At 42.9% G+C, this 13,919-nt stretch overlaps 1 protein-coding gene and 1 long non-coding RNA gene across 2 annotated transcripts in view; one reads left to right on the top strand and one right to left on the bottom strand.

Moving 5' to 3' along the window:
* The window catches only part of LOC309525466, a 164,154-nt gene extending 163,936 nt beyond the window's left edge, over positions 1-218 (top strand). Inside the window, exon 3 of the long non-coding RNA XR_014216315.1 lies at positions 86-218. This is a non-coding gene — a long non-coding RNA (uncharacterized lncRNA). The remainder of the gene's footprint in view (positions 1-85) is intronic.
* A 2,239-nt stretch (positions 219-2,457) lies between these two features.
* On the bottom strand, positions 2,458-13,644 carry LOC309526180 (vomeronasal type-2 receptor 26-like; the record flags this gene model as incomplete). The annotated part of the gene is made up of 6 exons (XM_082212095.1): positions 2,458-3,480; positions 5,074-5,200; positions 6,046-6,270; positions 11,240-11,531; positions 12,459-12,556; positions 13,621-13,644. The coding sequence occupies 6 exons, from the start codon at positions 13,642-13,644 to the stop codon at positions 2,576-2,578; spliced, it is 1,671 nt and encodes a 556-aa protein (XP_082068221.1). The 3' UTR covers positions 2,458-2,575.
* Positions 13,645-13,919: the final 275 nt, after the last annotated feature.

The following is a 13,919-nucleotide window of genomic DNA, read 5'->3' as shown; positions in this document are numbered from 1 at the left end:
GCCTAAAGTATGACATAAAAGGAAGTGGGGTGATTTCAAAGAGTAAGTGGGGGGAAGAAATGGGATACACTTTGTTTTTGTTTAGTCGTTTAGTCGTGCCCGACTCTCCATGACCCCATGGACCAGAGCATGCCAGGCACTCCTGTCTTCCACTGCCTCCCGCAGTTTGGTCAAACTCATGCTGGTAGCTTCGAGAACACTGTCCAACCATCTCGTCCTCTGTCATTCCCTTCTCCTTGTGCCCTCCATCTTTCCCAACATCAGTATCTTTTCAAGGGAGTCTTCTCTTCTCATGAGGTGGCCAAAGTATTGGAGCCTCAGCTTCATGATCTGTGCTTCCAGTGAGAACTCAGTGCTAATTTCCTTCAAAATGGAGAGGTTTGATCTTCTTGAAGTCTATGGGACTCTCAAGAGTCTCCTCCAGCACCATAATTCAAAAGCATCAATTCTTCGGCGATCAGCCTCCTTATGGTCCAGCTCTCACTTCCATACATCACTACTGCAATTTGCTGTATGTGAGGCTGCCTTTGAAGATGGTTCAGAAATGGATGCTGGTGCAAAAATTTGCTATATGTGAGGCTGCCTTTGAAGATGGTTCAGAAATGGATGCTGATGCAAAATTCAATTGCCAGATGTCAGGAGTCCAGGTCCCGGCTTGATAACAAAGTAAGTGTAGGTAATTGAAAAGGAGGATTTATTGCAAAAACAGACAGATAGCTCTGGACGGCTCTAACAAAGCCGCCAACAATATCACTCAACATGACCCTTCTGAAGACTCCTTCCGGTTCCTATAGAAGATATTGAACTTTCGCTCCTTACGTCTTTTGTTTTGCTTCCTGTCCAACAGCCCTCCCATTCACCAACTCTTCGGACTTATTGGATCAGCTCCAAGCTCTTCCTGTTCTGCAAGACTGTCTCTGTTTCTGTATGTACCTGTTTGAGCTTCCTGAAAGCTTTGGCTGTGTTCCATCCCGCTCTCAGTTGTTCCCTTGGCAACCAGCCATCCAAGGTCAGAGGGAGTCGATGCTGGCAGCTCTGGCCTATGCTCAGCTTGTGTCAAATCTAAACCTCTCTGTTCCTGCCCGTATTCTGCAGCTGGCTGTAAAGTTCCACTTGGAGCTAGCTCATTCCTGACACCAAGTTGTTGACTTGGGTAAGGCAGTCTGAACACTGCACTAGCTATCAATTAGTTTCCAGGTTTAATTCAAATGCCAGTTTTGACCTATTAAAGCCATATGTAGCTCAGGACCCCACTACCTCAAGTACCACCTTTGCTTGCATGAACCACTCCAGACCCTGCAAACACAATCAGGGCCCAGCATGTGCCCCTCCATAGGATGTTTGGAGGGTGGCAACCCCAAAACCAGTGGTGGCCCCCTGCTTGTGAAATGCTGTCTTTGTGGATGGTCTGGCACCATCCTAGACATCATACAGTGACGTTTCTCTTTGCTCAGACTTTTGGCCCTTAATTTGAAGGGTTGCATTGTGGCCTCTTTGAGTAAGGCAAGCTCTGTAAGTCCTGCCATTGTCTCTACAGTTGTGTTTTTAGCTTTTTATTTTGCTTTTAATGGGTCACTCTGTGAGAAAAGCTACTAACAACAACAACAATTTATTAAATTTATTGGTCACTTTTTTGCCACAGCAACTCGAAGCAACATACAATATTGTGAGCAAAAATAAAATACAATCTCCCTTGATTTCAAATGGGCTCACAGTCCCTTAAGAGGCTTTCTAGTCAGTCAGAGAAGAAGGAGAAGAAAACCAGAGTTTTGCAACCAAGCATATCTGAAAGCCTTGATCATTTGTTGATCTGCTGCAAAAGAGATTTCTCACCTCAAAAAAGAAGAACCCCAATCACATGTGTGTCAAAGATTTTGAACGCTTGGTCGGTGTCCAAAGGGCCACCCATATAATTGTCACAGAAATGTCACTGAAATGGGTTGTACAGGTAAATCATGACATGTGCAGAAAAATATGATTCAGGAATATTTACAAGGCTGTCAGTTGCAAAGGTTGGCAATGTAAGCTGAATTGTCTTTTCTGAGTCGCCCAAACACTCTTTTGACATGTTGGGCAATCCCAGTACCCAAATCTATCAACCAAGACTCAAGTCATTCATACAAATATATGTTCTTTTTGACAAATCTATTTGGGTAGTTATCTGTGCTTAACAGCTAAGCCACAGCCTTCAGTCTTCAGGAGATGTTTCCCATGATGTGCCTGGAAAAGGTTTCAGAGGTCAACTAGAGACTAATATGGCTTGGTCTTGCTCAATGTTTCTGTTTTATTAACATTGTATTGTAATAAAGTCACATTTTAATGAGAAACATATGTTTTCCATTGAAATAATGAAAGTAAATGAAAGTATCCCTGCTGCATGTTTGACATTATACCCAGAATACCCCTAGAAAGAACAGTAGACCATTCTCAGGGGAAATTGCTCTCAGGAAAAATGGCTGTGTCATACTAAGGTTTTTTTATGTGTTTAAAACACCCCCACACCCCAAATATCTGAATTCATTGGCTCCTCATGTGCACCTCTGAAATGGGACTGGGGCCTACATTTTAGACAACCCTAATTTTTCCTTTTCAACATTAGGTGCTCCTTAGTATTCAGATAAGGCCGAAGAACAATGATGTGGCATTTGGGAAGGAAGATACAGCCCAGTAACCCAGCACTGGAAACCAAGATGGAGAAGATCTGCACAGCCACCATGTATTTCCCCTTGGTGCTAAGGTAAGTTGGCACAAAGGAGACCCAAACACTGCAAAACACCAGCATGCTGAAGGTGATAAACTTGGCTTCGTTGAACCCCCCAGGGAGTTTCCTGGCTAGGAAAGCAACCGTAAAAGAGATGGCAGCCAGAAGGCCCATGTAGCCAAGAGCACAATAAAACATAGCGATGGACCCTTCATTGCATTGCAATATTATCTGTCTGACCTGCGAATCCATGTCCAGTTCTGGGAATGGAGGAAAGATTCCGATCCAAGCAATGCAGATGCCAAACTGAATGCTGCAACAGAAGAGGACAATGGAGTTTGCCAAAATTTTTCCCACCCACTTCCGGATGCTGTTCCCTGGCTTCGTGGCCATGAATGCCAAAACCACAGTTATAGTTTTTGCCAGCACAGATGAGACGGCAACTGAGAAGATGATGCTGAAGGCAGTTTGACGGAGAAGGCAGGTGACCTTTTGAGGCTGGCCGATGAATAGAAAGGAGGACAAAAAGGAAAGCAGGAGAGAAACAAGGAGGATGTAAGTGAGAGTTTGGTTGTTGGCTTTAACTAGTGGAGTGTCTTGGTTTTTAATAAAGATTCCCAAAACAGAACCTGTGGTTAGGCACAAAATTAGGGCAAAGAAAACCAAGGTAAACCCCAGAGGTTCTTCATAGGAGAGGAAGACTGTAGTCTTGAGGATACATTGATGTTTGTCATCGTTTGAGTATTGATCTTCTGAACACTGATGACAATGGTCTTCATCTGAAAGGAATTAATAATTTAAGTACATCAAATGTCAATAGTTTTCATTATTAACAAGAATCTCCCTACATAAATGAGGCCGCTTGATTTGCTTTTGTGTAGTTTTACTCAACATTCTGCCTTTTACTTCACATCCTGCGCAACATCTCAAACAAATCTAGAATGGCGGTAGGCTACTGGAGCCTCTCAGATCTATAGAATGAGGAGCATAGCTGAACACCAGGAGAAATAGTTATTCATCAGGTAATGAGTTGATATTGAGCTACATAAGGCCACAATTAGTGCTTTGAATGAATTGGTTCAGCTGAACTAGTTCAAAAATATCCGAATAATACAGTTGCCATAGTTGTGGGTGAATTAATGACACATTAAATTCATTCCAGGCTAGAACTTTGAACAATTTATAGTTCATCCTCGTGTTCAACCCCCCACTATCCCCATACTCTTAGCTTTCATTACACTTAGCTTTCATTAAAAGAAAGAAGTGAAATGGAAATCCGTTTAACAGTTTCCTGGCTGGTACAAATTAAACAGGGTAAGCCATCTTGGTTGTAAGTCCTGGAGGACCTGCTCCCCACCTTTCAGACCTTTTCCCTGAGAGGATAGGGCCCTAACTGACTCCAGCTACAAAAGTTGAGGCTGCTGAAGAGGCCAGAGGCAATCTTGGCTGTGAGTCATGGAAGACCTGCTTCTTGTGAGCTAAACAAGTTCTCTTGACTGAACGTGAAGTGAACCAGCTCGTTTTTTTTTTTTGGGGGGGGGAGATTAACTTGAACTGAAACCAGTTCCTTTTTAAAATGAACTTCCAAAGCACTGGTCAAGAAATGTGGTGCAGCGATGTCTAAGTCGGAGCAGGAACAACTGGGGGGACTAAAAAGAATTCTTCAGACAATGGTCTGGAATGCCCAGCGCACTGATGTGTTTTACTGAAATAATGAAAAATGGAATAGTACTAGAAGTCAGCATTTTAATACCATTGTAACAACTCAGAACGAAGCATGATTGGACAGAAAAAGAACTGTGGCTGTGGCAAAATGGCCAAGATGTATTTTTGTGCCATTGAAAGACCGCAGCCATAAAATCTGAAAACTGTTCTAAAACTATGCACTGGATTCAACTGAAGTCCTGATTCAGGACATGGCAATGGGGGGCTTGAGATAAATTGGGTTGAGACAGCCACTGATATGGCCCATCCAGAGCAACCCAGGGCCTGAGTGTTAAAGGAGTTGTAGGGATGGACAACCCTATTATGGTCAATAGCCTTCACAGACCACATGCTGTTTAGTGGCTTGAATGGGTGAATGTGGTGCAGCAGAGACTTTCTGAGAGTACCTAGCAGGGGAACAAGCTATAACTTCAGTCTCTTTGGGGCTACATTGCATTAGGCAAATTATTGCCTTGGAACTGATTCTCAAGAACTGAAGATTAAAAATGTAAAGGGGTTGTGAAAAATCAGCACCTTGGTGTTCTGGATCTCCATTTTGCAAATCGTCCTGATTGTGCCAGAATTCTTTTCTGGCCTAGCTTGACTACTTTCATTTTGAACCTCCTCCTCAGTCTCCCAGGGTCTGCTGTTCCTACAAAATCATTTACCTGCCTTGGTAGAAATGGTTCCTTCCACACAAGGGTCACAATTATAGCAGCAAATTGGTTGTCCTTCGGGCACCACTTTGCTGGATCCGGGTTGGCAGCTTTCTGTACAGGCAGAACGAGGCCTTGTCTGAAGGGCACCAAGAAAACAAATAGGGTTTGAGGAGTTTCTGCTTTATCTGTGGCTACTAAACCCTTCTATCGTGATAGAAACCCAAACAAAATATATTATAACATAAGAGCATGTGACACAATTCATTCTGAGTTTTTAAGGTGCTGCAAAGTACTTGTTAAAAATGATCAGCATAGCATCTTATTCCAAGATTATTATGTCCAAATAACAAATGAGAGGTTAAGGCTGATGTCAGGAGTCCAGGTTCCGGGCTTGATAACACAGTAAGCGTAGGTAATTAAAAAGGAGGATTTATTGCAAAAGCAAACAGATAGCTCCAGATGGTTCTAACAAAGCTGCCAACATTATCACTCAAGATGACCCTTCTGAAGACTCCTTCCAGTTCCTACAGAAGATATTGAACTTTTGCACCTTACTTGTTTTGCTTCCTGTCTAGCAGCCCTCCCATTCACTGACTCTTCAGACATTGGATCAGCTCCAACTGCTTCCGGTTCCGCAATACTGTCTCTGTGTCTGTTCACACCTGTTTGAGTTTCCTGAGAGCTTTGGCTGTGTTCCAGCCCACTCTCAGTTGTTCCCTTGGCAACCGGCATTCCAATGTCCAGGGGATTCGGCACAAGCCACTGTTCCTCCTGGGTCAAATCTAAACCTCTCTGTTCTGCAGCCGGTTGTAAAGTTCCACTAGGAACTGGCTCATTCCTGACAGCTGAGATGAGCTAATTTGTTCATTGTTCATTTGAACTGGATATCTCCAGGATCACTGCTCACTTCCTTAACTACAATTATATCAGTTTGGGGGTGCTTTTTGTTTTGTTTTGGTTTACAAAGGATATATTCCCCACCTGATTAAACCAGTTGGGCCACACTATGGCCTCCTCGTGAATAATCAACTGTACACCTGAGGAAGCTTGGGTCTCCAGCTTGCCAACTTTCACCCGTGAAACGGTATTGTTAGGAAACACAACCACATTCACAATATCATAGCTGGCTACCAGCTCATCTTCATCAAAATATATTTCATCCATGGTAGTGCTGTTAAAGCGTACAGTTCTCAGGAAACGGTGAAGCTGAAATGAGAGGCAGGGAGAGAAGGCCAACATTTGCGAAATGGGTAAAACAATTAAGATCCCATTCCTCTTTTCATTTCCAACTGTCTCCAACTGTTCTATTCCCCCATCCCCTGCCCTAGAATTGATGTGATATGGCTGTAGCCTCCACTTGAATGTTGAAGTCACCCAGAATTATCAGCCAGGATTCCTTCAGAACCATGCTGAAAACCGTGTCAGAGATCAAATATCGCAACTGGAGAGAGACCTGTTGGAATGTAATGTAAAAGTGCTGTCTAAAATGTATAAAATATTATTGGAATGGGAGACAAAGGATGAGCAAGCAAAATCCTCAATGATGTACTGGGCAATGGATATCGGTCATAATATAGATATGGAAGCATGGGAATGATTGTGGAATATGGATAAAAATTACAGCATGTTATGGTTGAAGAGAAAATTATATGAAAATGATATGTCATTGGTATCTAACACCGAGTAAACTGGTAAAAATGTATAAATCTAAATCAAACAAGTGTTGGAAATGTAGAGAGAAAGAAGGTTCTTTTTATCATATGTGGTGGTCTTGTAGTAAGGTTAAAGCTTACTGGGAAATGATATACAATGAATTGAAAAGGATGTTCAAAATAACTTTGGTAAAAAAAAACCAGAAGCTTTTCTTTTGGGAATTATAGGGACAGTGCTACCTAAATTGTATAGAAATTTATTTATGTATGCTACTACAGCAGCAAGAATGTTACTTGCCCCAGACTGGAAAGAAGCAGAAGTCCCAGCAAAGGAAGAATGGATACAAAAACTTACGGAATATGCAGAAATAGTGAAACTTACTGGAAGAATAAGAAATTAAGATAACTTTTTATAAAAGAATGGAAATGGTTTATTGAATATTTACAGATAAATTGCAAACAGATAAAAACATCAGCAGGATTATTGTAATAACCTGCAGTTTCTTAAGAGTATATAATTAAATGAGCAAATTAAATGAATTTGGATATGCAGAAGTTGTTAAAAAATAAATTTGAGGAACTACAGGAAGAGGGCGAAGGAAGTCAAACTTTGAAATGTTAAAGTGATTGTAAAACTAATGAAATGCATAAACCTAAAGAGTATAAATAAAAACTTGGAGGGAAAAGGAAAAGCAAAGAAAAAGAAAACCGTGTCAGAGAAGCTTTTGGGCAGATGAGTGGGTGGTACACCAACAGTGGCCCTGACCTGTCTCTCAGACCCAGCAATAGATGCAGGCCCTCTACTTCCGCTCCAAGGCAAAGAGAGGTTTCCTGGTGAGGGAGAACAAACTCCTGTGAACCATGGCAAGCTTTCTTCTCCACCCAGGTAGTCATGTAGTTGCACCAACCCAAGTCTCAGTAATGCACCCCAGCTTGGTGCCCTCACCCATAACTGAATAAGGAATGAGCACAAATGAGTACGTTTCTGAGGACAATTCAAAGTGCTGACCTTTAAAGACCTAAACGGCCTCTGCCCAGTATACCTGAAGGAGCGTCTCCACCCTCATCGTTCAGCCTAGACACTGATGTCCAGTGCCGTGGGCCTTCTGGCGAGAAGCAAGGTTACAGGGAACCAGACAGAGGACCTTCTCAGTAGTGGCGCCTGCCCTGTGGAACGCCCACCCTTCAGATGTCAAAGAGATAAACAACTACCAGACTTTTAGAAGACATCTGAAGGCAGCCCTGTTTAGGGAAGCTTTTAATGTTTAACAGACTATTGTATTTTAATATTTTGTTGGAAGCTGCCCAGAGTGGCTGGGGAAACCCAGCCAGATGGGTGGGGTATAAATAAATTATTATTATTATTATTATGAGCAACTTGGCATTCAGCAACAGCAACACCATGCTGTTGGACACAGGCGATGAGCGCACAACAGCACCATGGGGTCGCAGAGAGTCAGATTTGGCACGCTGTTTTCCCCTTCCTGCTTTTACCTTCACAGCAGCCCTATGGAGTAGGTTAGGCTGAGCATTGGTGGCTCAGCGACTAACTGCAGTTAACTGCACGCAGTTAGGGCAGTGCTTTTCTTCTAGCCAAAAAGGTGCCGGTACTGCATACCTTTGAGTACCCCCAAGGAAAAAAGCACTGAATTAGGGTATTTTCAGCTTGTTTTTATATATATAGGGTAGAAAATGTTTGTTTTTTGTTATTTTACTGTAAAAAATGAGGAGACGATGGGCTGAGATGCTTAAAGCAAGGGGAAAGCTGCTTTCATGTGTTTGTACATGTTTATTTATCTCTACACAATAATAATACCTTTATTGTCATTGTACAACCTGTGTACAATGAAATTAAACTAGCCTCCCCCCCAAAAAAACACTCATGTTTATTTTTCTCTACACAACCTGTGAATACTACATTCTAGAGATGTATATTGCTTATCTGTCCAGGAGCTCAGGGATGTGCCCATTGCCTTCCCTGCTTTTTCTTTCTTTCTCCACAACAACCTTGTGAGGTAGATGGAACTAAGTTATTATATGTACATAAGCAGGAGTTTTTGCCTGCCTTTCAACACTTTAAACAGCCGTGTCTTCTCCCAAAGAATCCCATGAACTGTGGTTTGTGAAGGAGAGTTGTTGGGAGACCTCTATTTCTCTCACAGAGCTACAATTCCCAGACTGTTTTAACAATCTATCCCTCTGCCAAGGGAATTCTGCAAATTGTAGCCTTGTGAGGCGAATAGGGGTCTTCTAACAAACCTCAGCACCCCTAAAAAACTACAGTTCCCATGATTCATTGAGGGAAGCCATGACTGTTAAAGTGGTATAGGAGTGTGTACCGCACACACAAATGGCCCAAGTGAAAGAAAATGGTGTGTGACGACAACAGACATGTTCTTCCTATTTCAGTTGTGATTTCAATGAATCTCTCCCACTCTTACCTGCCATGGCTCTACACTCAGAAGGCCCGGTATACCTTCTTTTGCAGTCATCATGTGGTGAGATACAGGTGTGATCAGAGCATGTAAGGCATGTGCCACGACATAGACAGCATTATAAATATTGTAGCTCTCAGGAGACATAACCATCCCACCTTTGGGGAGCTTTCCCCTTTGCATGCACCTTTCCCAAGTTTTCCTTGACCATCTGTGGTGGGTATGAGAGCACTCAAATATGTCTGGCCAAACACAATCAAGGAAAACCCAATCTTCAGTCAAGAAAAGTTTCTGGGATTTTATCCTTTTGTCCGTTTGAAAGACAAATGACAAAGCGCCATGGAAGAAAGTCATGTCCCAGTATGAGAAAGATGTGGTTAAGGTGAAGCCCCAAAGTGCTGTGGAAATCCACACTTTCCCTACAGTGGCATTGCTTTGTCTTTCAACTTCCTTCAGCCCATGTGGCATCAGAAACATTGATTCGGAATCGCCGTAATAAATGATCACGTTGGCTTTCCTCTGAGTCAGATGTGCTACGCAACTTAAAAGTATGTCTTTTGGAACATTCATTTCAACAGAAAATATCCGTGGGATTGCATATGTGAAGGCTACACAAATAGGACTCCCAGAAACCTCAGCCTTCATGGTTTTCACAAACTGATCTCCACCATCATTGTCTGGAGCAATGAGACCGATCCACGTCCACCTGAAATGTAGCAGCAATTTCACTATCCCCTTGAACTGTGGAGCTTCCTTGGGGTTCATCCAGTAGGAAGAGGGAAAATGAATTTCATCACTCAGAATATTATTAACAAAACCGTAAATCAGCTAGTAAGGAAAGGAAAGAATGTTTAGTGTTGGAAATAACATTGCTAGTCAACAATGCCTTCTACTTAACAGCACAACCTCACACATGTCTGTCTACTCAGATGTAAAGTCCCACTGAGTTCAATCGGACTTATTCCCAGGAAAGTGGGTATAGGATTGTTGATGTTTCTTTCCTATCAATATACATTTGGTTCCCTTACAGAACTGCCTCTACAGACAGTTTAGAGTACAACTGTATGAACTTTTCCAAACCAACCAAAGTTTGCTGCATTTTCTCTTGGGAAATTAATCCTGTGTCCAGTCAGGCTTCCCCTGTGCAGCTCTGTTCGGAAGCTGACCTGGCAGGAATAGCAGAGTCGCAGCGGTCCTGCATCCGTGTGAAATGAGGGATAAATCAAGTCCAAAGGCAGTTCGGTTCTTATCTCTAGAAGTTTATTTACACAGCAATAAATCCATCAGAACATTCCGGCATCTTTCCGGCATCTTTCTCCCCGTGCTCTCCAAAAGCACACTCGCAGCTTCTGCTGCCTTGGCTGTGTGTGTCTCTCAGTCTCAGTCAGAAGTGAAAGCACTTCTCTGAACACACACAGACTGTGATGGCACTTCCCTGCATCAAGCTCCTCCCAGATACAGGACACCACGGAGTTTTAACCCTGTCAGTCCCAAACTCCACATTTTCCACTTAAATATTGTTTTTATTTTCCGCAATTGGCCTTCATTTTACAATGGTGATAGAAATCAGTAATTTTCTAAACTTTTATTGGATTTGGACATTTTATCATCCTGACACAATTTTTCTGCGCATATGACCCAAACCAAGAACTCAGTGGTGCTTGCTTGCTTCTGACTGGCTATATTCATGTTCTTATTTTATTTATTTCCTGTTCTTCAAGATAATATTCCAGGGAATATTTAAATGATTTAAAATTCAAGATTAAAAATGGTTTAAAACAAGTCCAAAGCATTGTCAGATAACACAATATCTTTCCAGCCATCTGAAATACAAGCTCCAGATTTTAGTTAGAAATGCAACCCACTTTGCAAAGAAATAAACCACAGAGCCTTGGGCTTGCCGATCAGAAGGTCGGCGGTTTGAATCCCCACGATGGGGTGAGCTCCCGTTGCTCGGTCCCTGCTCCTGCCAACCTAGCAGTTCAAAGGCACGCAGTGCAAATAGATAAATAAACCCCACTTTCAATCACAAGAGTTAAGGCATTTGGTCTGGGATTTGTTCTGCCCAGTCCACGTTGTTCTCCCTACCTGAGGGACCTCGTAAATGTTTAGCATGGTTGCCATCTGGAAAAAGGTTTCAAAGTCCCCTCCTTGAATAACAGCCAGGAGCTTGCCTTGCCTTCCACACCTGAAATTAGGGACCACCCAATGTCTGGTAGAGAACAGGTCTATGGTGGCTTCAGAGGCTGTCCTGGCACTGAAACAATTTTCATAGATCCTGTAGCCAAGGGTGATGTTAGGTAAGAGCTTGGGATTCTCATTAATCTCATTAATGGCAAACAAGATGGCCAGGATGTGTTCATAATTCCTTTCCAGTATCCTGGAATGAAAAGGAAATTGAGCATCTACCATCTACATGTTGCATCTGGCTGATGTTTTGTTTCATAAATTTTATTTTTTGCAAACTTTGGAGTTCCCCCAAGTCTGATGCTACCTCCCTTTTTGTGAGAATGGTGACATTTCAACTACATAAGAATTAACACTCAGAGACCGAGTTCCTTATGATGTAAAATTGCATATTACAGTACAAATAAGGTGGATCTGCTCCCCACTCATAATTGGATTTTTTATATAACTTATGGAAAAGAACATATTGAGTTACTCACACCAACAATTGTGTGAAACAGCATCTCTCATATCTCACCAAAGCGAGGACAGTATTTTGCCAAGAATAAGTTTGGAAAACCCAGGTTTGTGTCCGGATATTGTGAGGAGACACTTGAGAGTCCCATAGACTGCAAGAAGATCAAACCTCTCCATTCTTAAGGAAATCAGCCCTGAGTGCTCACTGGAAGGACAGATCCTGAAGCTGAGGCTCCAATACTTTGGCCACCTCATGAGAAGTGAAGACTCCCTAGAAAAGACCCTGATGTTGCGAAAGATTGAGGGCACAAGGAGAAGGGAATGACAGAGGATGGGATGGTTGGACAGTGTTCTCGAAGCTACTAAGATGAGTTTGACCAAACTGTGGGAGGCAGTGGAAGACAGGAGTGTCTGGCACGCTCTGGTCCATGGGGTCACGAAGAGTCGGACACGACTAAATGACTAAACAACAACAACATTGTGAGCATTGGAGCGTATTTCCTTCATCTCTCCATATGAATCCTCCACTTCTCCATTCACCTTTCATATCACTTTTCAAAACCAATTTGCTTAAGAATCTGCTGCTGATTCTGAATACAAACTGTAGCAGAAAAGATTGGAATTGACTGGAAACAATTTAAAGCTAACAGCAAGTAACACTTACGGGATGAAGTCATGGACAGGGTCAGACTTGAAGTCATGGGTTGGATACAGAGCTGTCCTCACAGGTATAACTCCAGCAATGAAGTAATCTCCTGGACTCTGATAATTATTTGGAGGTGTTCGTAGGGATGAGAGGTCTACATTTTCAGACTTTACTACCCCAAAAAACCAGTGAAGCGATATTAGCAGCAGGATCATTTTAGGCACAAACAAACAAGGGGCACCTTCCTTCACTTGGCTTTATGGTATATCCAGAAAGTGCACTGGCAAAGAGATCTTCCGGGGGAAAATACAACTGTCTTGCAAGCCCCATTCTGTGCCTGACTTCAAAGAGGAGGATCTTGGCCTCTGTGCTAAAGAAGAGGAAATCAAACATCTAACTGGTAGACCAGCTCTGATGGTCAGAACCCCAACCCTCATCCTTATTAGCTCAGTATATTTGTATTGATGTTCCTCTCTTTCCATGTTTGGTGCAAAAAATGATCAGCGATTTTCAGTTCCATTATTATTATTACTATTATTACTGATTTTAAAAGGGACCTCTAAAAAATAAAACCCTATGGGATGTTGGTCCCAGGAACACAAATCAATCACCATGATATTAATAATTGCAGGGGACATAAGAACACCTCTTTGTTGCGTATGCACAGGAGAATACATGTTTGCAAACGTTTATGCCACACTTACCCCTGGGACAACTGAAAGGACAGTGAACTTGGATTAAAGTTGAGCAGAAGTGTAGGAAATTTGTGACCCTACAGATGTTGCTGGCCTGCAACTCCCATCATCCTTGACTGTTGGGGGCTGATGGCCATTGGGAGTATAACAATATCTGGAAGGCCAGTTTCGCCACCACTAGCTTAGTGGAGGAGACTCCCCAGAGAGTCAGGAACATGATTTTTATCTATGTTTCTGCATTGCATGGAGAGACAAAAAGGAACCTGGCTGGAGAGTTAGCAAATCTACTCTTCTGCTCCTGCCACACTGGGTCATCCCCTCCTTTCTACACCCTTCTCCAGCACTTAACACAACTGTTGCTGTTTGCCCTGCATTTGGTTGTGGCTGTAGAGCAAAGACTCTCCTCCCTGTAAGAGAGGGGAGTGGTTGTGGGCGGGAGCCCGGACTCCGCCCTGGCAGGGGCCTTAGCCCCTGCCCCTCCTTACCTTCTCCTCCCCCTCAGTCCTCATCGTCCTGCAGCGAGTCCTTATACCACGTGTCCATGTGTATTTATTTCACTTAGCGGGGCCCTCGATCCACAATGCTTAATTGTCCTCAAGATGTTTCCAAGGGAGAGGGATTGGAAGAAAATGTGAGCAACTTGCTCCTGCCATCTTGGCTACCAAACTGAAGGAGCATCTCCACCCCCATTATTCAGACACTGAGGTCCAGCTCCAAATGACTTCTGGAGGTTCCCTCACTGTGGGAAGTGAGGTTACAGGGAACCAGGCAGAGGGCCTTTTCG

The sequence above is a fragment of the Podarcis vaucheri genome, assembly GCF_965113315.1.
Source record: "Podarcis vaucheri genome assembly, chromosome: 2".
In the NCBI taxonomy this organism is placed as follows: Eukaryota; Metazoa; Chordata; class Lepidosauria; order Squamata; family Lacertidae; genus Podarcis; species Podarcis vaucheri.
Note: the sequence above shows the minus strand (reverse complement) of the source record. Positions and strands in the feature narration are given on the sequence as shown.